The sequence below is a fragment of the Dufourea novaeangliae genome, unplaced genomic scaffold (assembly GCF_001272555.1).
Source record: "Dufourea novaeangliae isolate 0120121106 unplaced genomic scaffold, ASM127255v1 scaffold65, whole genome shotgun sequence".
NCBI lineage: Eukaryota > Metazoa > Arthropoda > Insecta > Hymenoptera > Halictidae > Dufourea > Dufourea novaeangliae.
The window spans coordinates 444,438-458,840 of NW_015373961.1; the positions used below are offsets into that span (position 1 = coordinate 444,438).

At 46.2% G+C, this 14,403-nt stretch overlaps 2 protein-coding genes across 2 annotated transcripts; one reads left to right on the forward strand and one right to left on the reverse strand.

The window, feature by feature from the left end:
- Positions 1-352: 352 nt before the first annotated feature.
- Positions 353-11,701, forward strand: LOC107186641. Its single transcript, XM_015574549.1, has 3 exons — positions 353-528; positions 3,389-3,737; positions 6,324-11,701. The coding sequence occupies exons 1-3, from the start codon at positions 353-355 to the stop codon at positions 10,698-10,700; spliced, it is 4,902 nt and encodes a 1,633-aa protein (XP_015430035.1). The 3' UTR covers positions 10,701-11,701.
- Positions 11,702-11,964: 263 nt separating this feature from the next.
- Positions 11,965-13,338, reverse strand: LOC107186602 (negative elongation factor E). The gene is made up of 3 exons (XM_015574500.1): positions 13,176-13,338; positions 12,287-12,780; positions 11,965-12,208 (listed from the first exon to the last, which is right to left on the reverse strand). The coding sequence occupies exons 1-3, from the start codon at positions 13,263-13,265 to the stop codon at positions 11,965-11,967; spliced, it is 828 nt and encodes a 275-aa protein (XP_015429986.1). The 5' UTR covers positions 13,266-13,338.
- Positions 13,339-14,403: the final 1,065 nt, after the last annotated feature.

The following is a 14,403-nucleotide window of genomic DNA, read 5'->3' on the forward strand; positions in this document are numbered from 1 at the left end:
GGGTAGAGAGTCCGGTTTAGAAGTCGCTGCAACGGGCTTGTGTCTCTCGTATCGAATCTCTCCCCTCACTCCCTCTTTCTATTTCTCTACCATTCCCGGTGGGGTCGCGACGACCCCAACGAGACGTGTAACGACGACAGAACGGTTCACGGGGTCAAGACGTCGCGTGGTTACGTTTTCCGCGGGAACAACACGTCGTCGACTGGAGTATCAAAGATCGTGAGTAGCCCCCACCTGAAGCCCGTGTGAAACGACGGTCGGCGACGTCAGGTAGGCGACGGAGAGGAAGAAACGCGAACTGGAGGTGGATAAAGTCGAAGAATCTCCGTGAGAAGGAGGGGGTGAGGTGGGGATGGAGTCGGAGCAACGAGGACGGGCTTCGCGGGCGTCGTCTACGTCGAGCCTCGGACGCGAGGTCCGTTGCGGTTGTCAGTACTACCAGAGCGACTCGCTTCTGCCGGAACGACGTGCTCTTCTCGGTAGACCGCCGTCCAGGACGATGCAGCAGCCGCCTGCGGTCCGCTGCAGGTCAGTAAATAAATGTTTACGGTTGCACGTGAGATCTTTCGGGCACGAATCGTTTATCCCTATCCCCTAAATCTTGTAAATAAGCAACAGTCGTATCGGTTCCGTGGAACGAACCTTAGCCTGTCTAGGTCCTGTGGAAGGGATTTCCAGGTCGTTTCAACGTGAAAATTCGACACCTATGATCACGGTATAGGTTACCCACGGTCCGTAGACTATGGCCTCGCGGATCATCGCGGCTATTTAAGGTTCGCCCGGCTGGCTATACATAGAATCCTCGATCAGCTCGACTCGGTTCCGCGTCCAAACCTCTTGCCGCGATGCCACGCTCTAACGGTGGATTTACTACACGCTTGGATACGTGTGTGGGTTGCGGGAGGGAGGAGGGGGGCTGTGATCGACTGGTGGCGCTCAGCCATCCACCGACAACAACCCCTGCCACCCCTGTCGTGACTATGTACAGGGGTGGGATGAATTGACGGGGATAGGGGTGGGAGGGCACGATCGAGTGGGCATCGGGTTATTGTATCGTGGTAATAGGAACACTGGTATCGACGATCGGAAGCGACGTGATAACGCGAGAACGTCGGGGATAGGATGATAACCGGCTCGACCCCGAGAGGGCTAACGATGTCGAGGATTCTTGAGGGATGGTCCAGCTCCGGTGTTGCAAGATTGGACGATTTATCGCGATTCGGGTGACTTTCATTTTTTCACTGAAATTGCGATATGAATTTGTTTTTTCGGAGAGATCGAAAATCGTATATTCGGCGCAGTCCGATCACCGGGAAAGCTTCGTACAGGACCCTGGTACTTTTGAAACGTTTTTCAGTGTTCTAGGACGTTCACCAACCGATCTAGTAGTTTCTTCTCGTCGTATAATAATAATGATAACACGAGAGTTAGATATATGAGTGTAATAGTTTTTTCTTCTGCTGGTAGGAATTATTTTTCCATGTAAATTGTTTTCGTGTAGTGTTCCATTGACCAAATTTTTCTTTCGGAATCTGTCCTCAGTTGCAAAATTATGAAAAACATTCTTGAGTACTGTTTAAAAATTGTTGTAAAGAACCGTTTTTCAAAACAGCGTTTTCGTTGCGTGAAAGTGAATTCGTGAGGCAGTGGTATTTTTTGAGTACTAAAGTAGTCCGTCATTTTTCATATTCTTGGTGGAGGATTTTTTTACCAGAACATCGTAAAACTTTGTGGTATCGGACTTTTGCACGCATATTTATTCTTTTTAAGAATATTCAACATCTCTGTTACATGAATGTAATCAAAATTAACCGAATTATAAATCATTTAGTACTGTCCATTTATAAAGATAGTGTCTCACTGGCAAACACAATTTCGGTTACTCTGCTTATTTGAAGCGACAAAAGTTGATTTGATGTGAACCAGCATGAAAAGAAATATCGAAAGTTTACAGACTCCAATCGCATTTCTCTCGAAACCACGTTCTCTGACCCGGTTGACAGCACATTTCGTGACAAGAATATGGCAGAACCTTGAAAGCCTGCGTGGGTATATAAAAATACATTGTTTATAGTACCACGTGCCAATTTTCGTTAAAGAGGTGAACCATCCTTTACGCATAAAAAAACATCGCAGTGCGTATAAAATTTCAATTCAACAAACATGCTCGAAAAATCAAGACTATGATCTCTCTAAAAACATTACATTTCGTTACTATCGTGTTCGTTTAACCCCTGAATATCACAATATTAATTAACTTTCACCGTAGAAAATAATTACTCAACTTGTACTTTACCATTAATCAGTGTTTTGTCTTTGATGCAGTACTCCCGCTAGATCCGAAGAAACATACCTGAATATCGAGTAATAAGGACACAAGTTCAACCAGTGTCCTCCTCGATACATCGTCCTCCTGCTGCTCCATCCACGAATTAACAATACGTCCGAATAAACAATAACGATTAACCCAGCCAACATCGTCGTTGGAACCGCCGCCACTGGAACGGCACCGCCCGTCCGACTAATGTCTGCTTTTTCCACTTGATGCGCTCCAAACTCCAGCGACACGAACACGAATTGAGAACGTCGAGAAAACGATCCTGAAACTGACAGGTTGACTGTCGGGGTCAAGTCGGGGAGAAAATGCGGTCAGACATTTCGTTCGAGGGTCGAGCACAAAACTCGTTGCAAATAACAAGACTGATTCTGAAATCGACAATATTGGTCCAGTAAATCGTACAAAATCCCGGTCAAGCATTTTGCTTGGGAGGGTCGGGCATAGAATTCCGAGCTGATTATACAGATTTTAATTGCTAAGACTCAATCGGAAACTAACAGTATTAGTTGACCAAATTGTGATAAATTTTGGTCAAGCATTTTTCTAAAGGGTCAAGCATAAAATTTCGATTACACGGGTGATAAACGACAAGACAGGGTCTTAATTATCAGTATTATTCGTCCGAATCGTACATTTGATTCCGATCGGAGAATGTTATTTTGCTCAAAACGGTAAATAAAAAGACTGAGTCAGGACTTAATCGGTCGACTGAATCACGCGAATATTTTTGCGGTCAAAGTTCTCCTTAGATTCAAGCGGTTCCAAGTTCTCCTTAGATTTCCGAGAACCTTAACAAACACGGGAACAGACGCGAAAAAAACCAACATTAACTAAACAACAATCGACCTTCCCCCCCCCCCCAAAAAAAAACAGGATGTCCAAATCCATCGATACTCGAAGCGACCGAAACGCTCGAGACCCCTGCTAAATACGCTACAAGAAGTTTCTCCTCGAGATCATTTTCTGACTAAAACAACTAACCCGCACGGAAAGGCTGCCCTGCAAAATGCCCGTAAGAGCGCGAAAAAAACGGGTGCATTTTTACAACAGCGAGCACGAGTACGAACCGATCGCGGCGCCGACGCCACGACCGGCGTTCGCGCCGGTCGTGAGGATCACCGACACGGACGTGATGCCCGTCGCTGACAGCGACGAAAGCATCGACGACCGTTCGCGTTTGCCGCCCGAGCTGACGCAGGCCGGCGATGTACGGCTACCGTTGGACGGCAAGATCGAGGACAACGCGATGGAGGGCCGGGAACTCGGCGAGACCGGCGGCGACACATCCGAGGAGATGGAAACGCCGCAACAGCTACAGGATCGTCTGGAGGAGAGGTTCCTGAGCGCCCCGACCCCCGGTGCCGAGTCAAGGACGGACGGCGAGGTCAACACTAGTCAGGTGAGCAAAGTAAAAATACAGTAAATCGTCGATGAGTGTTTGGAAGACTCCTTGGTACTGAGAATCAAAAGTGCCCAGGTGTAACGATGAGTTTTTAATGAGGTTTAAGAAGCCAATAAAAAATATAGAATACTGACTATAGAGTTCTGAATATACAGGGTGTAACAGAAATAGGTTACTCGTGAGGTGATTTGGAACAAGTTTTTAAAATACTGAATATAAAATACTAAATATTGAATGTAGAATACTGAATGCTTGAATACTATGTAAATTGAAAATTCTGAGTAGCAAGTATCCAGTACTAAGTACTGGGTACTGGATACTAGTTATTGAATACTAAACACTAGATACTGTATAATGTATATCAGACAGTAAATACTAGATACAAGGGCTAGATACTGCACACCAACTACTGGACATTAGATACTAATTAGACACTAGTTTCAAAATTGAAAATACTAGACGATATGTCAAAAAGCGAACAGATCCACTACGAATCTACATCCGCGATGCTAATGAAACGTCAGAAACGATTCGACTATATTCAGAGACAACAAAATTTCCCGACGCGTAATCTCTGCTTCTTGCTCACTAACTACGTTTAATTCTGTCTCTTATCCACACGGTCACTAATCGACAGACACCGCCCGTGACGGTTGAAACACGGTGGCGATAACAAGAGAAAAACGATCGTCATTATTCTTTCCTGACGGCCTTCCCCCCAGACCAAAAAAGACATAAGATGGACGTTCCAGGGACGTCGCGTGTGGGCAAATGTAACAACTAAAAACACAGTCGGGTGAGAACATTGTGACGGAACGAGGCGGCCCGAGAGAGGAATTCCGCCGCGGCGTTTTCCGTTTGTTGCCCACCGCCGGCGCCTATATTTAGCGGAAACGCCCCCCCCCCCCCCCCCTCCAAAAAAGCATCAGAGCCAACGTGTCACTGTCCGCAAGCCGCGCACTATGCAATACGCGGTGGTGTTGCAACTTGCAACACGTTTCCAGAACGCTCTCCTCGGGCCTTTCCCATCCGTTGCACAACACTCTTCAAAAATATACCCAGGATTTCTGCCGTTAAAACGACGACGACAACCACGCCGTCGATCGACCGTGAACACGCGTGCCACGCACGGACGCACCGGACGAACCGGTCGGTGATCGGCGCGCGAGGTTACGTAACCCATTGAAAGCAGCGCCCCCCCCCTCCTCCGGTGAAAAAATAATACACTGACATAATCGACGGCGTGCGTTCCCCCGTCTATTTCTAGCCTGCGAGACGCTTTCGGGCGACTTCGACGGAGCGCGGAGAAGGGTCTCTCTGCCCCATTAAATTTACGCGCGACACACTAGCTGAAAGTACGACTCGCGGCGAAATTACGGACCGAGCTTTTATCGCGTCCGATTGTGTCGTACGAACCATCTGTTTCGGGCAAGATGGCGGAACGTATTCGATACCCAAATAGTACATGACGCCTCGAAGACGTTCATTTTACGACTATTTTAGGTCCAAGGCGCCTTTAAGCCGTCTTTAAGGCGTCGTTATACGTCATGTGCTATCTGGGTACTTTCGATTATAGATCTGTGTTTTCTACATAAAATTGTTAACGGACAAACAAATAATACAAGGATCATAGCACTGATAAACTTCAATACTCCTGCCCCGACCAGTTAGAGCTCCTTTTTTTAAGGAGACCTAACCTCACTTTTCAGACCTTCACCATATACATCCAGATTTAACAATAGTGACCCAATTAATTGAATCTGTACGCAAGCGAACAATTCTAGCAACCAAATTGAGTTTTTTACTCCGGATACTAAAGTATTCGAGACTAAAATCTACCGGGAAATAGAACGCACCAAACCTTAAGCTAAATATTCCGATATACTCGTTACATATGTATCTTTGTAGACCTGTCACTTATACAATGTAATATATTTGTAAATTAATGGACTTTGTCCCGTGGAAACAAATATTACTATTATTCTTCGGGTAAAGGACGTCGAGGTGGCCCAATTCTTGAAAATATCGTTCCTGTTCGATCGAACACGTGCACGACGCCGTTGGTTGCACGATATTTGCGAGAATTGGGCCATTGATACCTTCGACGTTCTTTATTCGAATAATCGAGAGTATCGTTCCCGTTCGATTGAACACGTGTGCACAATGCTATTGGTGGTTTTCTCACCAAGGAGATATCGTTTTTTTTTTTTCATGAAAATTGGGGTCACCGGTTTGAAGTCTAGATCGTTGCGGATAGATGATGGTAATAATACAACGTGTATGTACAATAAGTAGACCGCAGATTTTATGCATTTATAGAACATCCAATCTTCGGAAATCAAGCTTAACAAAATAAATTCTAAAGGGTGGCATATTTTTTCGCAAAGTAAATCCAATACGGATGGGCAAATACTAGTAGTAGTGTATATGTAGAAACTAAAAACAATCGCGACGACAGTAACGACAATATCTTCCGAGGGGTCACAATATCCAATCATCTACTCTCGACGCAAGTCACGTTCCATCAACCGTATAATTAACCATACGCGAACCGATTCAACGATGCCAATTCTTTTATTTCAGGTAGACTCGTTGGCATTGGAGGAGCTGCCGTTGCGTCGCGGTGCCCGCGGTCTGCCCCAACGACTAAAGACGCAGGCCGGAAAGCTGCGCACACGTTTGCGGAACATTCAACGTCCGTCGTTCGCGTTCGCGGACAAACCGAAACCGGAGAAACCGCGATCGGCCAGTAGCGGTCGTTCGGACCGATCCAGAACCGAGAAACGACCGAGCCGTATGGAGAGGATCAGATCGTCGTTCTCCGATCGGCCGCGATTCAGCCTGCCGAATCGTCCGAGATTCTCGTTACCGGACCGTTCGAAGTTCCATCTGCCGGAACGGCCGAAGTTCAATCTGCCGGACAGACCGAAGTTCAATCTAAAGAAACCGAATATACGGCTGCCGAACGCGTTGACACGCGCGAAGAAACCACCGTCGGACGAGCAACGGTCCACGGACTCGACGATCGGTTCACGTCGGAACATCTTCGATTTTTCCACGTATCCCCGTATATTCGACAAGAAATCGAAAACGAAAGGCGAGTATGCGACGTCCACGCCGAAGGACTCGCGAGCACAATCCGCGGAGAGCTCGACGTTGCCCAGAGCGCAAAAAGGCGCGGCGCAGAATTGGGCGCAGAGATTCGAGGAGACCGCGTACATCGATGAGGATCGTTCGGACGCGGAGACAGCGGCCGAGAGATCCCGACCGTGGCGACATCCGTCGCTGGAGCAACCGAGATTGTCCATCGGGGTCGCGGACGAGGCGTTGGCTTCGATGCCCTGGGAGGAGAAACGTAGGCAACAACAGTTACAGTACACGGAGTACGAGGAGTCCGTCGAGACGTCGGATCGCCAGGCTCCACCCACATCGGAGACCTCGAGAACGGAGGGGGAGGAGTCGTACGACGGGGAACGAATCGAGTTGTCCGAGCCGAGACTGTACGCCGAACGGGACAGGAAGGAACGTATAGAGGAGGACAGGGAGGATTGGGTGCTGGAGAAACAGATGGTCGAGGAGGATTTTCGACCGATCCCACGATCACGATCCCTGGAAGAAGTGATGCGCGCCCGGGGTGACGAGCAATATGAGGGCTTCGCGATGGTCGATCCGAGAAGATACGGTGTCCACAAGACCCCGTCGGAGGAGGAGGAAGAGTACGAGGAAGAGATGGAGGAGGACGAGGAGCTTGAACCGTCGTCCGCGCAGTCGGACAGGGAGCAACAACATTCGAGCGGTAGCTCGTGCGATCGACGTAGACGAGGTGTAATAGAGGAGATCGATTCCGACGAGTTTTTCCTGCGTGAGAGCGGGCTCAGTCAGGGCGACATGAACCTGGGCAAGTATCTCACCCACGAGATACGAGACGCCCTACGTGCGGAGGCGGGAAACGCGCTCGCTGACGAGGACATGATGCCCGTTCCTCCGCAACGTCCGATGCGTAAGAGGGCGTTACGAAAGCAACCGCCGGAGGGCCTGGCCGAGTCCTACGACGCGTTGCCGCCGGTCAGGCCGAAACGGGACCAGAACAGGGTCCGTCGAAGCGAGTCCGCGGACGAACCGTATCGTGAACGGACCAGAAGCGACTCCAGGCACCGTGTGGTGTACCAGGCGGAGGATATCCAAGACCTCGGCCCGCCGGAGCCGCTGGACGATATAGTAGTGGTGAAACCGATACGCAGGAAGTCGAGGTCCTCGCAGCGCAGCCAGTCCCAGGTGCCATCGGAACCGACCAGGCCACCGTCGCCAACACCACCGACCCCACCTGTGGTCCCCACGAGGCGGAAACGTTTCCGCAAAGACACGTTACCGTCAGCGGAAAGACGAAACGGAGAGGCGGTGCCTGTCTGCAACGGTCACACCGAGTGGACGGGAGCCGACTCGATCCCCGAGAAACCAATGGCGTTGCCTCACACAGCATTGGATCAACTGCCAATAGAGCAAGTAGTGTACATGGCCGGGGACATCATGACGACCAGCGAGGAACAGATTCAAAAGCGGTTACAGGACGACGAGTACATGGAGCCAGCCCCGGTTCCACCGAAGAGGAGATCGAGATCCAGAGGTACTTCCATCGCCCAGGACGAGGACCGCACCTCCCACGGCGCGGAATCGTTGCCGGAAGCCGGTTACGTGGAAGAGGACATTCCACGGGATGACATCGATTTCGGACGTGACCTCTCCGGTTACGCGATCATCGAGAAACGGGAGAAACCACCGAGACCGCCGCCGCCAAGACGGAAAAAAGAGAAATTCGCGACCACCCCAAGAACCGTCATGCCGAAACGGCCACAGCGTGCTTACAGCACCCTCGGTCCAGGAAGGACACGGGAGTCTGACATGCTGTCAGAGACGTTCGTCGAGACATGGGAAACAACCGAGTCCGCGCCGTACATCGAGATCGATTCCGACGACGGCGAGCAAAAGGATCTTCGAAGCACCGATGTGCTCAGCAAGATGCAGAGACGTCCCCTACCAGCCCCGCCCAGACCACCAAGAGTTAGGAAAGAAAGATCATTGGACAGATCCACCCCGGTCACGCAAGAATTCTCTATGGAGACCACGGCGGCCACGCAAACGGACCCGTTGCCCGACGACATGGTTATCGAGGAAGAAGTGACCCAAGCGAAGCTGATCGTCGCCCCGTCTAGATCCGGCTCTCAGATCATGGTGTCCACCGAAAGGATACCAACCGTATCTGCGCCACCTGTCCCGCCTTTACCGTTGTCGCAACAACGTTCACGAAAAGAAGAACAGACGGGACCCACGTACGACACCGTCTCCCTAAAAGCTCCCTCCCCACCGAGAGAACTGGAAACACTGGAGGACAGGCATCTGTCAGCACCGCACTTGGAACCATCTCGCGAGGAACCGGCTCGGGATGAAGAAGCGCTCATACGATCCATTCGTTCCGCCCTGTTGTCCGACGAACCGGTACGAATCAGCAACCTAGAAGTAGGGGACCTTAGAGTGGATCGATTGAGCGTGTCGCAGATCGAGGCGGGAAAGATCATAGCGTCGGAGGTGGACGCGTTAGTAATCACCGCGTCCGAATTGAAAAACATAGGCGGCGGCCTCGAGGAGAGTGTGTCCCCGTCGATTATCCGGGAACTGATCGCCATAAGAAGCCATCTAGAGACCGTGGCCGCGTCCCGTGTTCAAGACGACCAGAGGCGTTCGATCGAGGCGACGGAAAGAAAGACAGACATTCCGGTCACGGACAGGCACAGCATACCATCCCGGGAGCCACAGGATCAGACCACCACCCTTCGACAGAGCCCCGCGGATCCCGGGGATGAAATGCCGAGCGACGATCAAAAGGTTGTTAACAGAGAAGTAATCGAAGCGAGGGACAGAAAACCATCCATAACACACACACTAACGGTCGCACAAGTAGAGATCAAGGAAATGCCGATAACACATCATACAATATCAGTCGTTCGTGTAGACTCTAACGACAGCGATAATATCCCTAGCACACATTCATCCCCAGTCCCAAAGAGTATTGAGGATAAGCCGTTACGAATTTCTGATTCAGAAACCCCCCTTTCTTTGAGCACGGGCACCGCTAAGGAGCCGAACGTGGACGAACCCCGCGCGTCCCCTCCCTCGTCCATAGAGACTGCAGAACCGGTCACGGAGTCAGGGCTACCTTCGGAGCGGAAGCAACGTTCGCGGTCGGCCAGCGAAGAACAAGAACCGATCGAGTCAATACCACCGGTGGAATTCGCGAGGTTACAGGGAGAGCCCAGAGACAGGGATAGTTCCCCCGATGGATGCTTCCCAGGTACCGAGCAAAAGCCACGGAAGTCCAGATCAAGATCACCGTCCCCCATAGGTATCGGCCGCACGCGACAAACCGCTTCCCCTGTGCGATCGTTGCCGCCCGCGATTTCCGTGACGCCGGACACACCGGACACTGTCATGAGTCACGGTATCAGCAGCAACGAAACACAACCGCAACGGGCCATTATCTCGTACTCCTCGCACGCGGAGCTGTCGGACAGGGAGAGCCAAAGGGAGTCCTCCCAATCACCGATAACCTCGTTCCCTATAAGCGGGACCCATCTCATAGCGTTCCCAGTTACCGAGGTTCCAGCTCATTTTCTATCCCTGGCCTCGCCGCCGAATCAGCGTACGACCGTCGAGCCAAGTGTCGCCGACAGTGCCAGACAATTGCTAAGAGTTCTCCGGCTGGCCGGTATAAAGGCGATGAGACACTTTGTAGGTTATGTGTCATCAATGGCGGGCGTCGAGGAAACGCGGGAAAAGATCCGCGAAGTGGAGTTAACGTTATGCGCCCTCCTACTTCTGATCGTATGCATGCTGATATTCTTTTTCAGTAACACACGAACAGTGACGCATCATCATCATTGGGATTACTTCAATCCACCGAAATAACACGCGGCGGAATGCAATTTCACACGAAGGTACTGTAACGGCCTCCTTATAATAGCGCTTCGTCGCTACCACATGACGTATAACGTGGACTTACGTCATACACGTCACACATTCTGTATTTTCCCCGTTCTCCCTCTGACACACGCTTATTGCTGTCCCTATTTTGTTTCCGTCGGAAACGGTGAAACGAGTGGTCCAGCGAATAAGACGATCGCAAAATCGTGTTCTTTGACTCCCTACGAACCGAGCTGCGCGATTATTATGGAGAGAATACTGTACCTGTGATATTGCACACGATCACGACGTGATGTACATGTTTGGGGAACCGGGGTGGATTATTTAAGTATTTAAGCGTGTCTTGCTTGTTGGAACGAATCGACGGTGAAAATAAAGAGGACACACGAAATATGATCCTCGTTCAATTTGATATTTTCGAGAACAAAAGGAAATACCGAGGTACAAGTTTGGGGATAATATACAATATAACGGATGGGTGTCACCTCGAATAGCTCAATGCTCTCTATTAAAAATCCTTATTCTTATAAACTGATTTTATATATTCAAGATTGAATTTTTAGAAGAAACACTGTAAACATTGGTAACATAAAAGAGGATAGAGCTAGGATCTTTATAAGATGATAACGATTAAGAATGTAAGAAATTGTAACGATTTTTGTCGAACAATTTTGATAGTCCTGTCCTCCAGTTGAACAACGTATTTACAGGAAAGTACGAGTCATACATAACTAATAACAATATGGAGAACAATGATTCTCATAATCTGAAAATTCTTAATGATGCTACATACGACGACGAATGATTGATATCTGTGAGAAAATGACAGTTGCGAATAATTTGTTACGAGATTACTTGTACTTAATGACTAAGTGCCAAATATGTATAAAATCGATATATGTTAATTACAAATACCTATTACTGAAACCAGCATTTTAACAACCATTTCATTCTTTACTGATACAAATCATAAGCAGTAACACTCACACTCGAAATTCCAATAAAAAATCTAGTAATTGTCAAGGTATAGGAGGAATATAACATACTTTAACATTCGACTAGATACAAATTTACAATAATAATACGGTATCATAAAAATTAAAGAGCACAATGAAGAGAGAATATTGTTTGAAACCTTATAAATACTAAAGACTATGTACAGTTTATTTTGAAACAAGACTTTCAACATTTTAAGTTTGTAACAACGAAATCCGTCAAAAAAAGGAACGGTAATGAAAAAATATTGCATTCACATGAAAAGATCTTCCTCGTACACTTTCAAGTCTCTCCTATCTTTGTGTGCACTCTTTTGTGAATAATTTGCAGCAATAGGTGACCACATCAAACTGGATGTAACATCATTCATAGGTTCTATTATAGGTTGCCTTCGTGCTAATGATACTTTCAACTGAATAGAGGATACCATGCTACCATCCATTTCACTGATTGCCCTTTCAGCTGCTTCTGATTTATCGAATGTCACAAAGCCTCGACTGAAAAGTAAAATTACCTATTACTATAAATTCACGTTATCTTAACCGGTAAACTATCGGTAATCAAATTATACGTGCTTTTTTTCTGCCTCCATTGAAATATTAATTATGTTTCCAAATGTCTGAAAATGTTTCTTTAAGAAATCCTCAGATATTTTGTAACCACATACAAATATTGTGTTCCCTGCACGTGGTTTCATTTCCTGTTTCAATGGTGATTGTGTATCACCAGTGGTACGATCTTCTGTGTCTTGTGCACTGACAAAACTATCATATAAATCTTTGACTCTTGGTCGTACAGCTTCTGTTTCTTCTTCTTCCATCTGTGTCGCCGAGAACGGTTGATAAGAGCTAATTGTTTTCTCTGTGCTGTTCAATTTTCTTACTAATCCACGTGGCCTTTTAAATGATTGTTCTGGTCTTTTTGGAGTCTTTGGAGCTGTAATCACTCCTGATTTAATCAATTTCTTAGCAACTTCCCTGGCATCTCTTGCTTCTGTTGGTCGTTTTGGTACTTGTGGCACACGTTCAACTTCTTGTTTCGGTGCTTTTAAATCTTGCAAAGCTTTTTTCTTTTGTAACAAATAAAGGAAAATGTAATAGTACTGTAAGTATTATGAATTCATAGCACATGCAACTGAATAAAATAGATAAAAGTAAAGCCCTTATATGAAATTTTATATGGACTTTGTTTTTATCTTTATTCAGTAAAATCATTCATTTTTCTAATATACTTAGGTTTCATTTCAATAAATAAACTAATCACAATTTGAATGTATAAAATTTTATTGCAAAATGATTAGTACAGAGTAACCAGATTTTTGTTTTGTGTGAAACCTGATAAACTTCTTAATAGAATAAGCAAATTTCTGCTTTAATACAATTTTGAAAAATTGGTCCATGAAAATCTATATTTACACATATCTACAATTTAATAATAACAATATAAACATAACCTGATATGTACCTTTCTTTTAAGCTTGTTATATTTCGCTTGTAACATTAACTCTTCCTCTGTTAAATTCGATGGAAAGTGTAAGTATACCATGTTTTGCATGTAACGAATGCAAATATAAATAATTTACTTTCTATATAAATATTTCACGAAAGCATACAGAGCTCGTGTTTACGTTTACTTCAATCCTTTGAAATATGTTACATTTTTACGAGATACCCTAGAATCAAAATATATATATACACATATATATATATATATAGTTGTTCCACTCGAATACCCTAAAAGTCATCAGCAGAGGAGCTTTCTCTTATACCGTGATATTCGATGACATGTAACGTATTAAAACGTGCAAAAAGACGTGTAAATTCGATGTTATACATTAACAGTAATTGATTGTATCATTTTTAATTAATATTAATTTTTTATTTAGAACGCGAACGAAAAGACTTGTAGTGCCATTTATGGCAAAACTATCAAGCTGCTGAAAATTAGTACCACGTGCCTGTCAAGAGATAGCACCACTTTTCAAGTTCGGGACGAATGGATAAGGACAGTCGGAAAGATATATAGTGTCATCTTCGGCAAAGCTCGAAAGCTACTAGACAATGAGTACCGTTCTCTGAATCTTAGATAGCACCACAAGGCATTTGAATCATCATCTCAGGAAGAAGAAGTGCCGCCATCATCACATAATTATTATAAATTTAAATTTTAAATTCTAATATAGATTTGCAATTATGTTGTAGCAATGCACTATTTAAAATTATCTTGAGCAATTTCAAAGCATTGACTGACGTTCCTTGAAGCTAAATAAGCAGTGTATGAATAATTAATTGTTTGTTGCTGCGTTATTAATTACTCAAAAAATAGCAAAGATTAAAGGCGACTGACAGATCCAGCCAAAAAACAAAACAATTTGATCAAACGAAATAAATAATTACTACTTGTTGCATTTTTCACAACATGTGCTAAATTTCATATACTTCGGAAACACACTGCCGAAAATTAAAACTATATTTATAAGCAATGCATACAGTGTTATTCTAATTTCCATTTAAACATGTCGTTTGGAGTGCCCGCGCGAATCAGCTGGTATTTCTAGCCACCTAGTGTAGAGTTCGCCAGACCTGATCCCAGTGTGGCGGATTCCCACAGTACTCTGTTCTCTATACGTATTCTGAGAACTTGGGATTTGATGGTATATATAATAATCGACTCGTGAACTGCGCTTTGTAAT

Excerpts from the sequence above, each read along its gene's own strand:
- LOC107186641 (XM_015574549.1), top strand. The coding sequence starts at position 353 with ATGGAGTCGGAGCAACGAGGACGGGCTTCGCGGGCGTCGTCTACGTCG. Across the intron at positions 529-3,388 it reads CCGCCTGCGGTCCGCTGCAG|CGAGCACGAGTACGAACCGA; the intron begins GTCAGTAAATAA and ends TTTTTACAACAG. Across the intron at positions 3,738-6,323 it reads GCGAGGTCAACACTAGTCAG|GTAGACTCGTTGGCATTGGA; the intron begins GTGAGCAAAGTA and ends CTTTTATTTCAG.
- LOC107186602 (XM_015574500.1), bottom strand. The coding sequence starts at position 13,265 with ATGCAAAACATGGTATACTTACACTTTCCATCGAATTTAACAGAGGAA. Across the intron at positions 12,781-13,175 it reads ATAACAAGCTTAAAAGAAAG|AAAAAAGCTTTGCAAGATTT; the intron begins GTACATATCAGG and ends TTGTTACAAAAG. Across the intron at positions 12,209-12,286 it reads TCAATGGAGGCAGAAAAAAA|TCGAGGCTTTGTGACATTCG; the intron begins GCACGTATAATT and ends TTTACTTTTCAG.